General features: G+C 51.2%; 1 protein-coding gene across 5 annotated transcripts in view; it reads right to left on the bottom strand.

Moving 5' to 3' along the window:
- Window positions 1-889: 889 nt before the first annotated feature.
- Window positions 890-15,942, bottom strand: part of DIS3L2 (DIS3 like 3'-5' exoribonuclease 2) — a 211,185-nt gene continuing 196,132 nt past the window's right edge. For all 5 annotated transcript variants that reach the window (XM_081910808.1, XM_081910811.1, XM_081910809.1 and 2 more), the window contains 7 exons: window positions 15,631-15,814; window positions 14,462-14,548; window positions 10,028-10,175; window positions 9,458-9,588; window positions 9,163-9,267; window positions 4,841-4,942; window positions 890-1,397 (listed from right to left, as the gene is read on the bottom strand). In XM_081910808.1, the coding sequence (XP_081766934.1) occupies window positions 1,299-1,397; window positions 4,841-4,942; window positions 9,163-9,267; window positions 9,458-9,588; window positions 10,028-10,175; window positions 14,462-14,548; window positions 15,631-15,814 (856 nt within the window). In that variant the 3' untranslated portion in view covers window positions 890-1,298. The remainder of the gene's footprint in view (window positions 1,398-4,840; window positions 4,943-9,162; window positions 9,268-9,457; window positions 9,589-10,027; window positions 10,176-14,461; window positions 14,549-15,630; window positions 15,815-15,942) is intronic.

The raw sequence follows: 15,942 nt of genomic DNA, 5'->3' as shown, positions 1-15,942 counted from the left end.
ACCAAGACTCCTAGATCCTTTTCACATGTACTGCTCTCAAGCCAGGTGTCACCCATCTTGTATTTGTGCCTCTCCTTTTTTTTGCCCAAGTGCAATACTTTACATTTCTCCCTGTCCCAGTCAGTCTATGCCCAGAAGGATCAAAATACAGATGACATTATTAATACAGATAAAGTAAATGAGTTTAACCAAGGGTAAGAAAAGTGTTGCAATATTTTCAGAATATTTTAGGTGGGGAAGTGTTTCCTGACTATACAGTTATCTCTGTAGCAAGCATGAAGCACATTCCTTGAACTGAGCAAGCTGTACACCCCCGTGCGGTTTTCGCTTGCCTCCAACTGCAAACAGTTTACGCTTTTTTTTTTTACTGCATTCAAAGTGATGGTGGCCCCTTGGCTGACTGCACACCCCCATCCCATTGGCATTTAGCTTCTTCTCAGGGTCATGAGTTCGAGCTCCGCGTTGGGCAAAACGATTCCTGCATTGCAGGAGCTGGACTAGATGACCCTTGTTTTCTCCATTTGCTGATTTCCCCACCTCCTAGCAGGTTTTTTTCTCTGGGTGGTCGTGGGGGTAGGGAAAGCTCTGACCCCCTTCCAAAATTCCCAGTCTTCTTTTAGTCCCCCTTCCACACTCACCAGCGCAGATTCAACTGGCTAAAACACACACAACCAGATTTATTGTTTGTCACCGTTGTTTCTCTCCCAGGCGACGGTGCTGTTTTTGCAGAGGATGGAGATGAGTGTGTGGGATTGAAAGAGGAAGAGAACAGCATCGTTGCTGCTTCACAACCGTTTCAGAACTTCCTCTCGTGTTGAAATGTCAAATGAGAAAATGCCAGCGAAATCAGGACAATGGAAACCTGCACAAACACACACGCACTCACGGGTGTTGTTGGCCAAGGTGTTTTTATTATTATGCCCGCACGGCCACAGCCACAAACACAGAAGCAAGGAATGCCTTAAGGCACAGGAATCCCACCACGGGCTGCTCTCAGCTCCTCTGTGTCCTTTGCAAGGGGCCTGTTTAAGAAAAGGAGGGTCTAAAAAGCCAGGAGCCGAGGAGGGTTCAGGTCCCTGCAGTAGCCGGGGGTGCCTGGAGAGCGGCCATCCCCGCTGCTGCTGGCTTGGGTTAAAATCCAGACATAAAACAAAACCCGTTCGCAAAAATTGATAATGAGAGGCCCACAGCCCGACTTTCCCCAGGAGAGAGAGAGAGTCACTGTAGGATGAGGCCCTTTGGGATGTTGCTTTGGCAGTGTCAGCTGGGCACAATCCATCTCCGGACGTGGAAGCCGGTCACTCCTCGCCGCCAGGCCTCTTCAGCACCGCACTGTACTTCAAGGGGACGTTGTCGGACCTCAGGACGACCTCCACCAAGGTGAAAACAGTAATGACCTTGAGCGACAAGGAAGAAGAAGAAAAAGGGCAGCAGGTTAGCTGGCTGGCAAGTGATTGATTCAAAAAGGCTGAGATGTCCCTGAAAGCCACTCCTTCTGGTCTAGAAAAGCAGGAAGTTCACAGAAGGTGATCTGAAGGTAAAAGGTAAAGGTAAAGGGACCCCTGACCATTAGGTCCAGTCGTGACCGACTCTGGAGTTGCGGCGCTCATCTCGCTTTACTGGCCAAGGGAGCCAGCGTACAGCTTCTGGGTCATGTGGCCAGCATGACTAAGCCGCTTCTGGCGAACCAGAGCAGCGCATGGAAATGCCATTTACCTTTCCGTCGGAGTGGTACCTATTTATCTACTTGCACTTTGATGTGCTTTTGAACTGCTAGGTTGGCAGGAGCAGGGACTGAGCAATGGGAGCTCACCCCGTCGCGGGGATTTGAACCGCCGACCTTCTGATCGGCAAGTCCTAGGCTCTGTGGTTTAACCCACAGCGCCATCCACATCCCTGATCTGAAGGTATTTGGTAGCTAAACAGAACCTCTCTACACAGAGGCAGTCTATCTTAGAATACCTGACAAGCACTACCCAGGCAGGAACGTGCAAAAAGGCCGGTGCCAAAGATTATAGTGCTAAGCCCCTTGTATTGTATTGTGTGTTTTTTTCTTCTGTTTTCTTTCCTTTTTGTCTTTCTTTTTCTTTCTTCTCCTTTTTTGTAACTTTTAAAAGTAATAAATATTATTTTTTAAAAAAGATTATAGTGCTAAGCCCCATTTAGTTTTGTGTGGATGGCAAAGGTCAACGAGGGGTGCAGGGGTATAACTCCGTCAGTATGTATAAGGCAGCTTCCTATGTCCCAGTGAATTCTTCAGGGAAGGACCATAGCTCAGTGCATGCAGAAGTTCTCGGGGGGGGGGGAGCAGGGTCTTCCTTTCTCTGGAGCTGATGACACTGGGGGCTGCGTGAAATGCAGCTGTGGGCCACAGGTACCATGTGAGCTGAAGGTCCTGGGAATTTTCTCTTCCGGCAAGAGACAGTCATATTGCTCCACCCTTTGGTTTGCAGAAGCATCTCCTCGGAAGGATTAGGGATCCCTTTGCCTTATGCCCAGCGTCCCTCGTTCCCAGCCAGGTGGCAGGACCAGGGGCCCCTTGCCAAGGACTGCAAAACAATTAGCCAGGGCGCTTTAGGGAGGGCTGCCAACTTGCGCTTGGCACTAGAGCAGAGCTTAATCAAACCCAACAAATGCCTCCCTGCGGCTGAGTTACTGATTTAATGGATGTGAGAGACACGCACAAGATAGAGGGAGAGCGATCGAGAGAGGTTCTATTAAGGCATCTGACACCACGTCGCGGGAAATCTGTTTTAGGAGCAGGGGGGTGGCATGCAAGGGTTCTTGAATCTGAGCACTGCCACGGGAATTGGAGGCAGAGCAGGATGCATGCTAGGACAGCACAGTGGGAAGAGTGGGGATCCTGGCAACAGGAGCAACAGCCTGGAAGGGGAAGGAGCAAACAATGTGTCAATTAAGTTTTTGGAAGAGGGCTTAACCAGGAAGGCATTGCAAAGAAGTCAGACAATACAGCTGCCAAGTGATGCGAATGAGCCTAAATTCCATCATTTTTATTAATTAATTTTACACCCTGTCCTCTTTCTGAAGATCACAGGGCGGTTTGCAACATAAACAGCCCTGATCACAGAAAGCTGCCTTCTGCAAAGTTGGACCATTGGTCCATCTAGCTCAGTGCTGTCTACACTGACTGGCAGCAGCTCCACAGTTTTCAGAGAGGAGTCTTCTCCCAGGCCTACCTGAGATACAGCCAGGGATCGAACCAGGTACTGTCTGCAGGTAAAGCAGATGGGCTACTATAGCCCTTACCTGTTCGGTTTGGGGGAATTGTCCCTAATGCCAGAGGAGCAAAGGGGGAACTCCACAAATTGGCAGGCTGGGAGGTAATGTGGATGGGCTTGAATGGAAGAGACAGTATTAGAGTATTTGGTTCCAATTACCCATTGAAACCCTTTTAGTATCATTAAGATTGTGAATCTTGGTTAGACAGCAGACTTGCAATCACACACACACACTGCTTGAGAATAAAAGTGAAGCAAGTTATTGTAGGAAATACATACAGCCAAACCACGCTTGTAGAATGTAGTCCTTTCTGGAAGCCCATCTGGCTTCCAAAATATTCAACAAATGAGGTGCAGCTTCTGACAGAATAGTGCCACTGTATTCTGCTCTGGTCAGACCTCACCTGGAGTACTGTGTCCAGTTCTGGGCACCACAGTTCAAGAAGGACACTGACAAACTGGAACGTGTCCAGAGGAGGGCAACCAAAATGGTCAAAGGCCTGGAAACGATGCCTTATGAGGAACGGCTAAGGGAGCTGGGCATGTTTAGCCTGGAGAAGAGGAGGTTAAGGGGTGATATGATAGCCATGTTCAAATATATAAAAGGATGTCACATAGAGGAGGGAGAAAGGTTGTTTTCTGCTGCTCCAGAGAAGCGGACACGGAGCAATGGATCCAAACTACAAGAAAGAAGATTCCACCTAAACATTAGGAAGAACTTCCTGACAGTAAGAGCTGTTTGACAGTGGAATTTGCTGCCAAGGAGTGTGGTGGAGTCTCCTTCTTTGGAGGTCTTTAAGCAGAGGCTTGACAACCATATGTCAGGAGTGCTCTGATGGTGTTTCCTGCTTGGCAGGGAGTTGGACTCGATGGCCCTTGTGGTCTCTTCCAACTCTATGATTCTAGGACTGGCTAGAGGAGCTTCCTGCACTCAAGCAGAAGCCATGTTGGAAGTTTGGCTTCTGAAAAACGTTCGTAAACCGGAACACTTCCAGGTTTTGGGTGTTTGGGAGCCGAAACGTTCCAAAACAAAGGTGTCTGGGAACCGAGGTTTTACTGTACTTGAACAGAAAAGTTCCTAGTTCCACCTAGTCTAAGCCATCTGTAGCAGAACAAGGCAGCTACACCGGCTACTTGCTCTCTCAGAGGATAGCTGCAGCCTGACCTCTGATTTTTAGGACGCAGAGAGAAGAAGGAATAAGCTGTAAGCCTGAGAAGCACCAGTCTAAACACCAAAGAGGTCAGCTCAAGAGGTTAAAGTGCAGGGATAGTCTGGGAATCTGGAGGCCCCCAAGTCCGTTTGTCTTAAGTCATGCAAGAGCCCTCTTCTGTGCCGGCTCCGTTGCACCCTAACGTACAACAGAGCGAGTGAGTGAGGGTGCAAGCAAGCGAGAGAGGCAGGAGGAGGGGCTGCAAGTGCAGTGGTAGGACACCTGCTTTGCATGTAGAAGGCCTCTGGTTCAATCCCCTGAGGGCACCCCTGGTTAAAAGGATCAGGAAGGAAGTAATAGGAAAGGCACGAGGCAACTTCCTGCATTCACCCACAGCCATGCCCCACACTCCTGGGGAAGGGAAGGACTGGGGCGGGCAGGGGGCTTTACCTGTTGGACAGGATCCTGCTCCAAGCTCTCTGGCTCCCACATCAGAGTCAGCTGCGGCTTCTTGCCCAGCTTCTGGAACTGGAAGCCCACCAGCGGCAGGGCCTGCAAGAGGAAAGAAGAGAGCAGGGGCTCTTACGGAAACATGCAGAACGGTGCGTGGGATCAGGTGCTGGTGCAGCCGTTGTTACGGCGGCCATTGATTGCGTTTACGTTATTCACGTTTATTAGATTTCTATCCTATCCAAGGGCAGGAAGCTCACAAACAGTGCAATCATCAAAACATGCCAGTCTAGGATCCTAGTACCTACAGGACCGCCTCTCCCGGTATGCCCCACAGAAGACCTTAAGGTCCATAAATAGCAACACCCTAGAGGTCCCGGGGCCTAAGGAAGTCAGATTAGCCTCAACCAGAGCCAGGGCCTTCTCGGTGGTGGCTCCGGCCTGGTGGAACGCTCTGTCTCATGAGACCAGGGCTCTGCAGGATCTGATTTCTTTCTGCAGGGCCTGTAAGACAGAGTTGTTCCGCCTGGCCTTCGGCTTGGAATCAACTTGATCCCCTTCTCCTCTTTCTTTTTTCCTTCTGTGATGGAACTCCTATTTGGGGACTTCCTTGGCTTTTTTCTGGCCCACGTAGGACCAGTCTGGAAAGTTGGCTTTAGGGAAGCTTTGACGTTTTCATCCCCCAAAAGTTTTTGATTTGAGTTTCTACTGAAATGAGGCTGCATTTTAATGTTGTATTTTAATCTTGTTTTTAAGTTGTATTTTAATCAATTGTTTTTATACCTGGTGTTAGCTGCCCTGAGTCCAGTCTTGGCTGGGGAGGGCGGGGTATAAATAAAATTATTTATTTATTTATTTATTAATTAATTAATTATTATTATTATTATTATTTATTGTTATTTAAAGTGGGTGTTCTGGTTGTTACATGATGGGACTTGTGATCCTATTCTTCTGGAAGGCACGTGAATGGTGAAGGCTGGGCTAGGCACATCCCTGGGCTCTCAGGGAGCAGAGGGGTCTGGAATGGGCCAGGTGTATCTTCCTCAAGAAGAGGCATCCCCTTGCCAACAAAGGTCCGTATAGTCAAAGCTCTGGTTTTCCCAGTAGTGATGTATGGAAGTGAGAGCTGGACCATAAAGAAGGCTGATCGCTGAAGAATTGATGCTTTTGAATTCTGGTGCTGGAGGAGACTCTTGAGAGTCCCATGGACTGCAAGAAGATCAAACCTCTCCATTCTGAAGGAAATCAGCCCTGAGTGCTCACTGGAAGGACAGATCCTGAAGCTGAGGCTCCAAGACTTTGGCCACCTCATGAGAAGAGAAGACTGACTCCCTGGAAAAGACCCTAATGTTGGGAAAGATGGAGGGCATAAGGTGAAGGGGACGACAGAGGACGAGATGGTGGGACAGTGTTCTCAAAGCGACCAACATAAGTCTGACCAAACTGTGGGAGGCAGTGGAAGACAGGAGTGCCTGGCGTGCTCTGGTCCAGGGGGTCACGAAGAGTCGGACACGACTAAACAACTAAACAACAACATCTTCCTCAAGTGTTTTCCTGATTTCACCCACCGCCAACCACCCTGGTTCTGAGAGACGGCTCTTGCCAAAGCTCAGCATACGTGCAGAACAACCAGAGAAAGGCTGGCTGCTGGTTTCAAAGGGATTGGAGCCAGGAGTAATTTACCCCCCCCTTCACTCCATTTCTGATGTTCAGGCATGGCTGCTGATGCTGATGTTGCCAAAAGTGCAACACCCACACAGGGGAGGAAGGTGTTAGCAAGCTGGAAAAATGGGGGGGGGGAGCCTCAAAATAGCCCAATGAGGAGTGGGTGGGCTCACTGGCCACAAAACACTGACTGACAGTTGGCGGAAACTGCCCCCCCCCCCCACAAAAGCCCAGCAAACCGAACCAAACAGAGGAAATGTAATGGAGTATCCAGGAATAGGGAATGGTCGACTGACTTGGACACCCAAGGGGAGCCTTTTTGCACTGCAACAATTTGCTGCAGGCACCCCTTGCTTCAAATGTAATTAAAAGGGGATGACTGAAAGTCTGCATTGATCAGATAGGCCGTCCTCATTGTGAGCGACGGCTTATAAGGCAGGAGAGTCTGCCTGTGTGCGTACAGATTCCATCTGCAATTAAAAAATAAATAAATCTTTTCTCTAAGTCCAGAGAGCTCTCTGTGCAAAGCACAGGAAACCCACAAAGCAGAAGCCCTAGGGGGCCCCCCTCTCGTCGTCCCCCCGACTCCCTTCCACGTCGCATAACCTTGTAGCTGGCAGAAGCTTCTACCTCTCACAAGTGCCAGGGAACAGCGGACCGAGTGCCCGGTGCCCCTGAGCTCCCGTTTCCGAAGCTGAAATTAAAACCAAGGTCTCCCCGTTCCCTCGTTTGAAGAGGCAAAAGCCCTCGCCACGCCGCCTCTCCTCGGTTTTATGGCTGCTGCGAAGGGATAACGACCCCCCCTGGAAGGGTCTGATGGAGGGGCAGATGGCGGGCGCAGGAGTCGGAGGCACCCTCTCGAGGCAGCTGCGCTGAGGACGGTTCATTATCGCCGAACGCCAAGGCACAAGAGCCCCCCAAACAGCAATTAGGGAAGGCAAACGTGCCGGGATGGCGGCAAAGAGGACTTACAGGGGACGGGGAAGGGAAGCTGCCTGGAGAAGACGGCTGCTGCGTCTCCAAGGATCCCCCCCAAAACCCCTCAGACCCAGCGCTTGCTAGGAATGGCAACCTAGCCCTGGCCGTGTTCGACTAAGAGGCATGCCTCTCTCCCGAGTGTGTCTTATACACCAGCCCTGTCTCACTCCCATTTCACAGATGGAGGAGCGGACACTGAGGAAACAGGCCTCAAAGAGAGCCAAGGGGAGAAAAGCGTAGCCCTTGAACCACGATGGGGCAAGACAGACTGCAGAAGCAGTTAAAGGGGCCCCTACACTTTTTTCTTTTTTGAAATCATTTTTATTTGATTTTACAAAGAACCCGGACACTGAGGTCCAGCACCAAGGGCCTTCTGGCGGTTCCCTCACTGCGAGAAGCCAAATTACAGGGAGGGCCTTCTCGGTGGTGGCACCAGCCCTGTGGAACTCCCTCCCACCAGATGTCAAAGAGAATAACAACTACCAGACTTTTAGAAGACATCTGAAGGCAGCCCTCTTTAGGGAAGCTTTTAATGTTTAATAGGTTGTTGTATTTTAGCGTTTTGTTAGAAGCCGCCCTTTTTGTTGGAAGGCAGCTCTGTTTAGGGAAGCTTTTATTGTTTGATGCATAATTATTTTATTATTATTATTATTATTATTATTATTATTATTATTATTATTATTATTATTATTATTAATTTAAACAATACCAAATATATATCCATATAAGGAGATTTCTCTGAATCTTGAGACTTCCCCCCCCATCCCCTCCACGGGTCCTATTGCCAACATTTTCTACTGTGTATTATTTCATAATCTCTATTGTATATCCATATTGTCCATAGTAACTGTAACCTTACAAGTGAGCTTCGCCCCCCCCCCCTTTAAGGCTATGCGACACCAACTGACAGGAGCATCTCTTGCACAAGGCCCTTGGAAGAAGCTACTAGCCAAGATGGTGTCAAAATGGGGAGGGGAGGTGGTTCTCAGTGCTAACAATTCAAAAAAATATATGTTCCTTGGCGTTCCAAATTCTGTAGCTGGGGGTGGGGTGAACATCTTGAATTCTTCAACCTTTATGTGGGAAATGATACTTCTCAAATAACTTCTTATGTTATTTTATTTTATTATTACAGCCATACCTCGGGTTACAGCCGCTTCAGGTTGCGTTTTTTTCGGGTTGCGGACCGCCAAAACCCGGATGTACCGGAACGGGTTACTTCCAGGTTTCGGCGGTCATGCATGCGCAGAAGCGCTAAATTGCACTTTGCGCATGTGCAGAAGTGCCAAATCACAACCCGCACGTGTGCAGACATGGAGACGTGGGTTGCGAACATGCATCCCGCACGAATCACGCTCGCAACCCGAGCATCCATTGTATTATTATTACTACTACATAAAATTAATGCACCACTTGACTGCGTTCTCCAGGGATCAAAGGGGTACCTGGGGCCTGCAAGGAGCTGCAGATGCCGCCGGCACAGGCCTGGCGGGGGATTTGCTTACAAACTGCCTCTCTGCCCAAGGAGCCCAAAGATGTACGACGCAGGGAGATGATAAGCAATCAGGCAGCACAGCACAGCACAGTTAAATCAAAAATCTATACCGAGTTAAAGACATTCAAGCCAATGTCATGATTGGATTCACGGGCGCCTGCACGGCTGGGAGAGGGACACTTACGTTACAGTAGATCCGCTTCTGGACACCAAACCTCAGAACCAGGACGTCGAATGCTTCATTGAGGACACCCATCACCATGGCCTCCGACTCCAGGGGGCCGCACTCCTGGGAGGGGAGACAGGGAGGGTGTGCTAAGCAGAGCCGACACAAGACTCTCCTTCCTAGCGGACCCTGGGATATTGCCCAGCCACACCCCAGGCAACAGAGACGGGCTGTGCAAAAGACCCAAGGAAAACGGGAGGAGGAAGCCTATAGGGAAGCCCCCGCCACACCCCCAAGGGCCGCCCCGCCTCACCTTGACAAAGACGGCAAAGAAGAGATCGGCGCTGAGCTCCTGCACCCGCTTGGAAGCCATTTTCCTGTCGTTGCAGTGCTCAGCCTGCTTCTGGATATCGGCCTCCTCCATCCTTGGGGCAGGGCCATCGCCTGGAAAAAGGGGTTGTCAGAAGAGGCAGAGGGAGCAGCAGCCTGCTCACCCCCTTTGGGGCTGCAGGGACTGTGCTGTGTCTGAGGCCAAACCAGGAGGTGGGGGCCTGCGGCTTGGATCCCAACTTGCTTTTCCAAGGGCTTGCTGCCAAACGCCTCCCCGTAAGAACATAAGCAGAGCCCTGCAGGATCAGGCCAAAGACCCATTTAGTCCAGCGTCCTGATCCCACAAGCAGCCCCCAAATAATTTTCCTGGCTGAGTTCTACAAGAGCAACCCTAAGATGCAATAAGTAGCACCACCCTGGGCAGGATGCCACCCTCGTTGGTGTGACCCAGCATGGCGGGTCATGCAGTCGCCCAGCCCCTCTCCCTTCTCCTGAGCAGCCCAGCCTGACCCCAGGGAGGGGGAGCTAGGGGCATCTCCCCAGGGAAACCCACCCAGGGAAGCAGAGAGCAGTCGGTGCACCATGATGTCCGGGTAGCGGCGGATGGGCGACGTGAAGTGGGTGTAGAGGGGCACGTTGAGGGCATAGTGGCGGAAGAGGGTCTCGTCCTCCAGGGTCCCGGCACAGAAATACACAGCCATCTGCGAGGAGAGAAAGGAGGCGGGTCAGAGCTGTTGCAAGTGGTGGGGGGGAGGCAGAACAAGGCCCAAAGAGGGGGCACGGTCACACAAGTGGCTCCCTAGGACAGAGCTTTGTGATCCACACGTGGTGGTGGAAATGTCTCCATTTCCTAATGTCAAGGAGCGAGCCGGCAGTAAATCACACCGTTCAAAGTTGGAGTTAACTCTTTATTAGCAAAAGCACAATCTCCGCAGACTTGGCTGGGTGTCAAGCCTAAAGAGGACAGCAACTCATCCCCATGAATCAAGTTGCCGAGACTGAAAAAGTCGCCTCGCCACAGCCCTCACCTCTAGGGCTTTTTTCCAAGCAACTGGAGACTGCGCCCGCGCGAAGCCTGCTGCTGCCCTGCCCTTTTCATGCCTCTTCTGGTTCTGGGAGACCAGTGGGGAGGAGAGCTTGTCACAGGACGAGTAGGAGACACCTGGGGCTCTTCACCAGCTGGACTCATCTCTGCCTCTTGGCCTCACCCCTTCCCCTTGCCTGCTTCAGTTTCTCCTTCCGAGTCTGGACTTCTCTTTGCCACCGTCATCCCACCACCACTCCCTGGGCTCTGAGCCTTCTTCACTTGGGGGTACCCCAGCTGGTACCTCTTACCAGGAGTGCCAGCTTGGCCCTGTGACTGTGGGTACCTGGGTCCGTGGGTGCCATGCAGCATGCATGGCCCTGGCACTGAAATTTGTGGGTGCCCGGTTCCTTCATGGGGAATTTTGTGGGTCCTCAGGCACCCAGGACCCCAGGGAGTTGCCCCCCACCATTTCTTTGTGACCAACCAGTCTGTGACACCTAATAGATTAATGCAGCGCTTTCCCAACCTGGTGCTCTCCAGTGATTTCATTGGCTGGGGTTGATAGGAGCTGTGGTCCAAAATCACTGGACAGCACCACATTGGAGAAGGCTGGATTAGTGCCTGGGACAGGATTCACCCCACCCCATTCTGCCCCACCAGAAAAGGGCTTGAACACCTATCTCTTTTCTGACAGCTTTTCCTCCTCCGCCGTCTTGCCGTGCTGACAACTGACTGACAACTGCCAATCAAGCATTTAATGAAGCAGAACAGCTACCGCCTCTTCCTTTCTCGACATGCCTGCTTTTGGAGAACGGACGCTCAAGGCAAGGAGGAGGCTGGGTATTGTTAAGCACTTGCTAGCTGCCATTGCTGCACTAATGGTTAGAAAAGGGAAGGGAAAAAGGAAGCTGCACGTTGCGTTCTCATCCGTGGGATTAGCAGTGGAGATGTTCACTGAGTGCAACCTCCTCTGGCTGAGAGGCTGAGTTGGGGACTCACTTCTTCATCAGCTTTGTCTTCCTTACAACCCTCCTGCAAGGTAGGCCCAGGTAGGTTCATAAGGCTGCTAATGGCTGCTAACAGTGATGTCTCTGCTCTGCTTCATGAATGTTGGAAGATTCAGGAGAGACAAAAGAGAATACAGTGGTACCTCGGCTTACGAACTTAATTTGTTCCGGAGGTCCGTTCTTAACCCCAAACCATTCTTAACCTGAGGCATGCTTTCGCTAACGGGGCCTCCTGCTGCCGTGCGATTTCCGTTCTCATCCTGGGGCAAAGTTCGCAACCCGAGGTACTACTTCTGGGTTAGCGGAGTTAGTAACTCGAAGCGTTTGTAACCCGAATACCACTGCACTTCTTCACAAAACACATCATGAGACTGCGGAACTGGCTGCCACAAGAGGCAATGATCACCACCAACACAGATGACTGGACAGATTCGTGGAGCAGGACACTCTCGTCCCAGCTACAATGGCTCTGCTCTGCTGCCCCAGGTGGCACAGGAGGGGAGAGGGCTCTTGGGCTCGGATTCTGCTTCTGAGTTACTTAAAGAAACGGTCTCCCTCCCTCAGGAACCTCCTTCCTTGGAGGTTTTTAAGCAGAGGTTGGATGGCCATCTGCCACGGATAATTCAGCAGAGATTCCTGCATTGCAGGGGGTTGGGCTAAGGACCCTTCGAGTCTCTTCCAACTATTTGATTTGATGTTCTGGGTAGCCAGTGTGAGAACAGGAAGCTGGACCAAATGGGTCATTGGCCTGTGGGGTTATTCTTGTGTTCTTAGCCCTGCCTCCGTAAATTACAGAAGGGGCGGCTGAGAAAAGAAACCCCTGTTCTCTTCACCCCTCCTTCTGAAATGGGGGTCCGGGAGTGGAGAGTAATAATGCGAGAGTGATCTACCTGACGGAAGAGCTGTTTGAGTGACAGGGCTAACATATAAATGAAAAAATAAATAAATGCAGCATCAGCAGCAAGTATCATTAGGATGAAGGAAACAGAACGTCAAAATGGGTCGTCTTTCTCCAGAGTTTTAGGCAGGCACTGTTTCTTCTCTCGTGTTGCCAAACTCAGGAGCGTGACCTCCTTTTGCAGCCAGATTTGTCCGAGGCAAAGGAGGCTGGAAAAAAGCAAAGCAGGAGGGACGGCTGGGCCTGTGAAGGGGCCGGGCAAGCCCAGGTGATGGATGGGGCAGGGGGACCAGGCAAACGGTTGAACAGATGGGCTTGCGCGTCACGGAAGGATTTCCGCTGGGGCTGCCATGGGCCTTGGAGCGAGGGAGTCGGAGCCAGAGGATCGGCCTTTTTCGGCACCCCAAATCCACCTCGGAGCGGTCCAAGGTCCCCTCGACCTTGTTTGCGGAGCACAGCTTCCCGCCGGCAGGGTTCCCGCGCAGCCACACACGCCCAGGCGCACACCTGCCTCTCTCGCCGTCCGCAACGGGAGTCATCCTTCATCTCCTGATGCAATCACTCACGGAGACCGAGGGAAGGACTTGGCACCATGCGCTTCCCCCTCCCGGCAGCTTTCGATCTAAAAATCAGCCCCGTAATAAATCAAGGCCCACTCAGCACAGACCGCCTTCCTCTGTGGAAAGGCGCAATCTCCTCGAGACGGCTGCCTAAACCGCAGGAGGTCAGGCTGCTTTGCTCTGGGGTTTTGGATAAACACAGCAAAACTCCTGCCATGGGGAGGCTTGGGCAGGAGGGAGCAGTTTCCAAACGCTGATATTCCCATGAGGAAGTGGGACACAGCCACACACCAGGAGCCGGGATCTAGACTGACCCCATTTCTGCTTCGGTTCCTGAGTTTCCCATGCTGGACAGAGTCCCCATGTTGTTGTTTTCCCCCCTACCCCACGCCCACATCCATTGGAGGGGAGGCTGGCACCCACAAGGAAGGTGTCCTTGACTGAGACCCCAGTGAGCTGTTGCCGGTCAGTGCTGGCAATGCTGAGCTAGATCAACCAATTGTCTATCTCAGTGTAAAGCGGCTTCCTAGGCTGTGGCTACCGCCACTCCTTGTGGCAGTGAGTTCCGTAAGCTAATCAGTAGAAAAATAGCCCATTTAGTCTCCACCAAGATTATTGTGGGAACTTAAGAGATGAACAAGCTTACAGAGGTGTGCACTTTCAGGGGTTGTTGAAAAATGAATCCACACGCATTGTGGGCTTGATTAGGCGCTGTCTAAAGAAACTGGGGAGGCAGAAGGGAGAGGGAGAAGACTGGGAAGAGGAGGCACAGAAGCTGAAGGGGCTACAAGGCAACTGATTTCATGGAGCAAAACCCACCAGGGATGAGCTGCTGGGCTCACTGGGCCTGACACTCAGCCAAATCTGTGCGGCAGCTAGACTGGTGATTGGGAGCGGCTGCCGAGACCATATAACACCGGTCTTGAAAGACCTACACTGGCTCCCAGTACATTTCCGAGCACAATTCAAAGTGCTGCTGCTGACCTTTAAAGCCCTAAACAGCCTCGGTCCAGTATACCTGAAGGAGCGTCTCCACCCCCATTGTTCTGCCCGGACACTGAGGTCCAGCTCCGAGGGCCTTATGGTGGTTCCCTCATTGCGAGAAGTGAGGTTGCAGAGAATCAGGCAGAGGGCCTTCTCAGTAGTGGCACCTGCACTGTGGAACGCCCTCCCGTCAGATGTCAAGGAAATAAACAACTATCTGACTTTTAGAAGACATCTGAAGGCAGCCCTGTTTAGGGAAGTTTTTAATGTTTAATAGATTATTGTATTTTAATGTCCTGTTGGAAGCTGCCCAGAGCGGCTGGGGAGACCCAGCCAGATGGGCAGGGTATAAATATATTATTATTAATTATTATTATTATTATTATTATTATTATTATTATTATTATTTCTGCTATAAAAAAGGAGTTAACTCCAACTCTGAACTGTGCGAGATTTACTTTTGCTCTGTGACAAGGATGTCGGTGGCAGTGACTGCAGGCCTCCCACTTACTTGCATGGGGCGGGAGAACATGTTGGTCAGCACCTCCTTTCTCGCTTCGGCATATTTGTCCTCTCCAAAGGTTTTGTTCAGGCTTTCCTGGTGAGAAGAGAAAAGGAAAAGGTCTCAGATAGCAGATGTAGCACAATGTCTAAGCCTGGGGGGCGGATGACCACAGGCCCTCCAGAAGTTGCCCGACTTCTCTCATCCTTCCTGACCCTTGGTGACACCAGCTGCTGGAGGGCGTCAGGTTGGGGAAGGCTGGTTTAAAAGAATGAGCCTGGGATCAAGGGAGTCCCTCCCTTAAGCCTGGCCTCTATTATGAACTCAAAGTAAAGGTAAAGGTACCCCTGCCCATAGGGGCCAGTCGTGTCCGACTCTGGGGTTGCGCGCCCATCTCGCTTAAGAGGCCGGGGGCCAGTGCTGTCCGAAGGCACTTCCAGGTCACGTGGCCAGTGTGACAAGCTGCATCTGGCGAGCCAGCGCACCACACAGAAACACTGTTTACCTTCCCGCTTGTAAGCAGTCCCTATTTATCTACTTGCACCCAGGGGTGCTTTCGAACTGCTAGGTTGGCAGGCGCTGGGACCGAACGACGGGAGCTCACCCCGCCGTGGGGATTCGAACCGCCGACCTGATGATCGGCAAGTCCTAGGCGCTGAGGTTTTACCCACAGCGCCACCCGCGTCCCTATGAAACTCAAAAGGCAGCCTTTTATTGGACTTTTAATGGGAATCTCCTCCCCGCCACCTTGGGCATTAATACTACTAATATTAATTACACAGCGATCATCATTGCAAGCATAATAACAGGCACTGCTTGCTCTCGCCTCTCTTGCAAAACGTGTTGCCGGCAGCCATTTCTCCAAGGGTCAGGACATTCTAGAAAGCAGCACGGCACAGGGAGATTATTAGCCACTGAAAAAACCCTTACAAGAGTCATTATTACTATTATTATTAATTGATGTAGCACTTCGTGCCAAATGTAGTTTGCAAGCACGAAAACCAACCGTGCACACATTAAAATATAGGCATCCATGATTAAAATACACAATAAAACAATCGATTTTTTGAAAAATAAAAAAGTTGTCAAGTCTAGGGAGAGGCAGCCGCATTTATCCCGCCCCCCCCCCCGAGCCCGCAGAGGCCCTGGCTCTCAGCATGTCCCATGCACAGACTCACATGCAAGGCCTTGGCAGAACTGCAGTCTATCTCCAGGCCCATCTGGCTGCAAAAATCCATGAGGTCTTTGAGCATCTTGCTCTGGGGCGGAGGATGACGGCGCAGCAAGGCCTTCGACGGGAAGGAGCGGTGCATCTGGTGGGCGACGGCCATGTTTGCCAGCAGCATAAACTCTTCTACCAGCCTGGAGTGGAGAAAGGAAATCTTAGGACAGTGGCTCTCAAAGGGAGGGCGAGGGTAGCAGAAGAGGGTGGCAAGGGTGGCAGGAAGATTCAAGGGCAATCAAAGAACCATGTAAGCATTTCACTGTAG

This window comes from Podarcis melisellensis (assembly GCF_964234715.1).
Source record: "Podarcis melisellensis genome assembly, chromosome: 5".
In the NCBI taxonomy this organism is placed as follows: domain Eukaryota; kingdom Metazoa; phylum Chordata; class Lepidosauria; order Squamata; family Lacertidae; genus Podarcis; species Podarcis melisellensis.
Note: the sequence above shows the minus strand (reverse complement) of the source record. Positions and strands in the feature narration are given on the sequence as shown.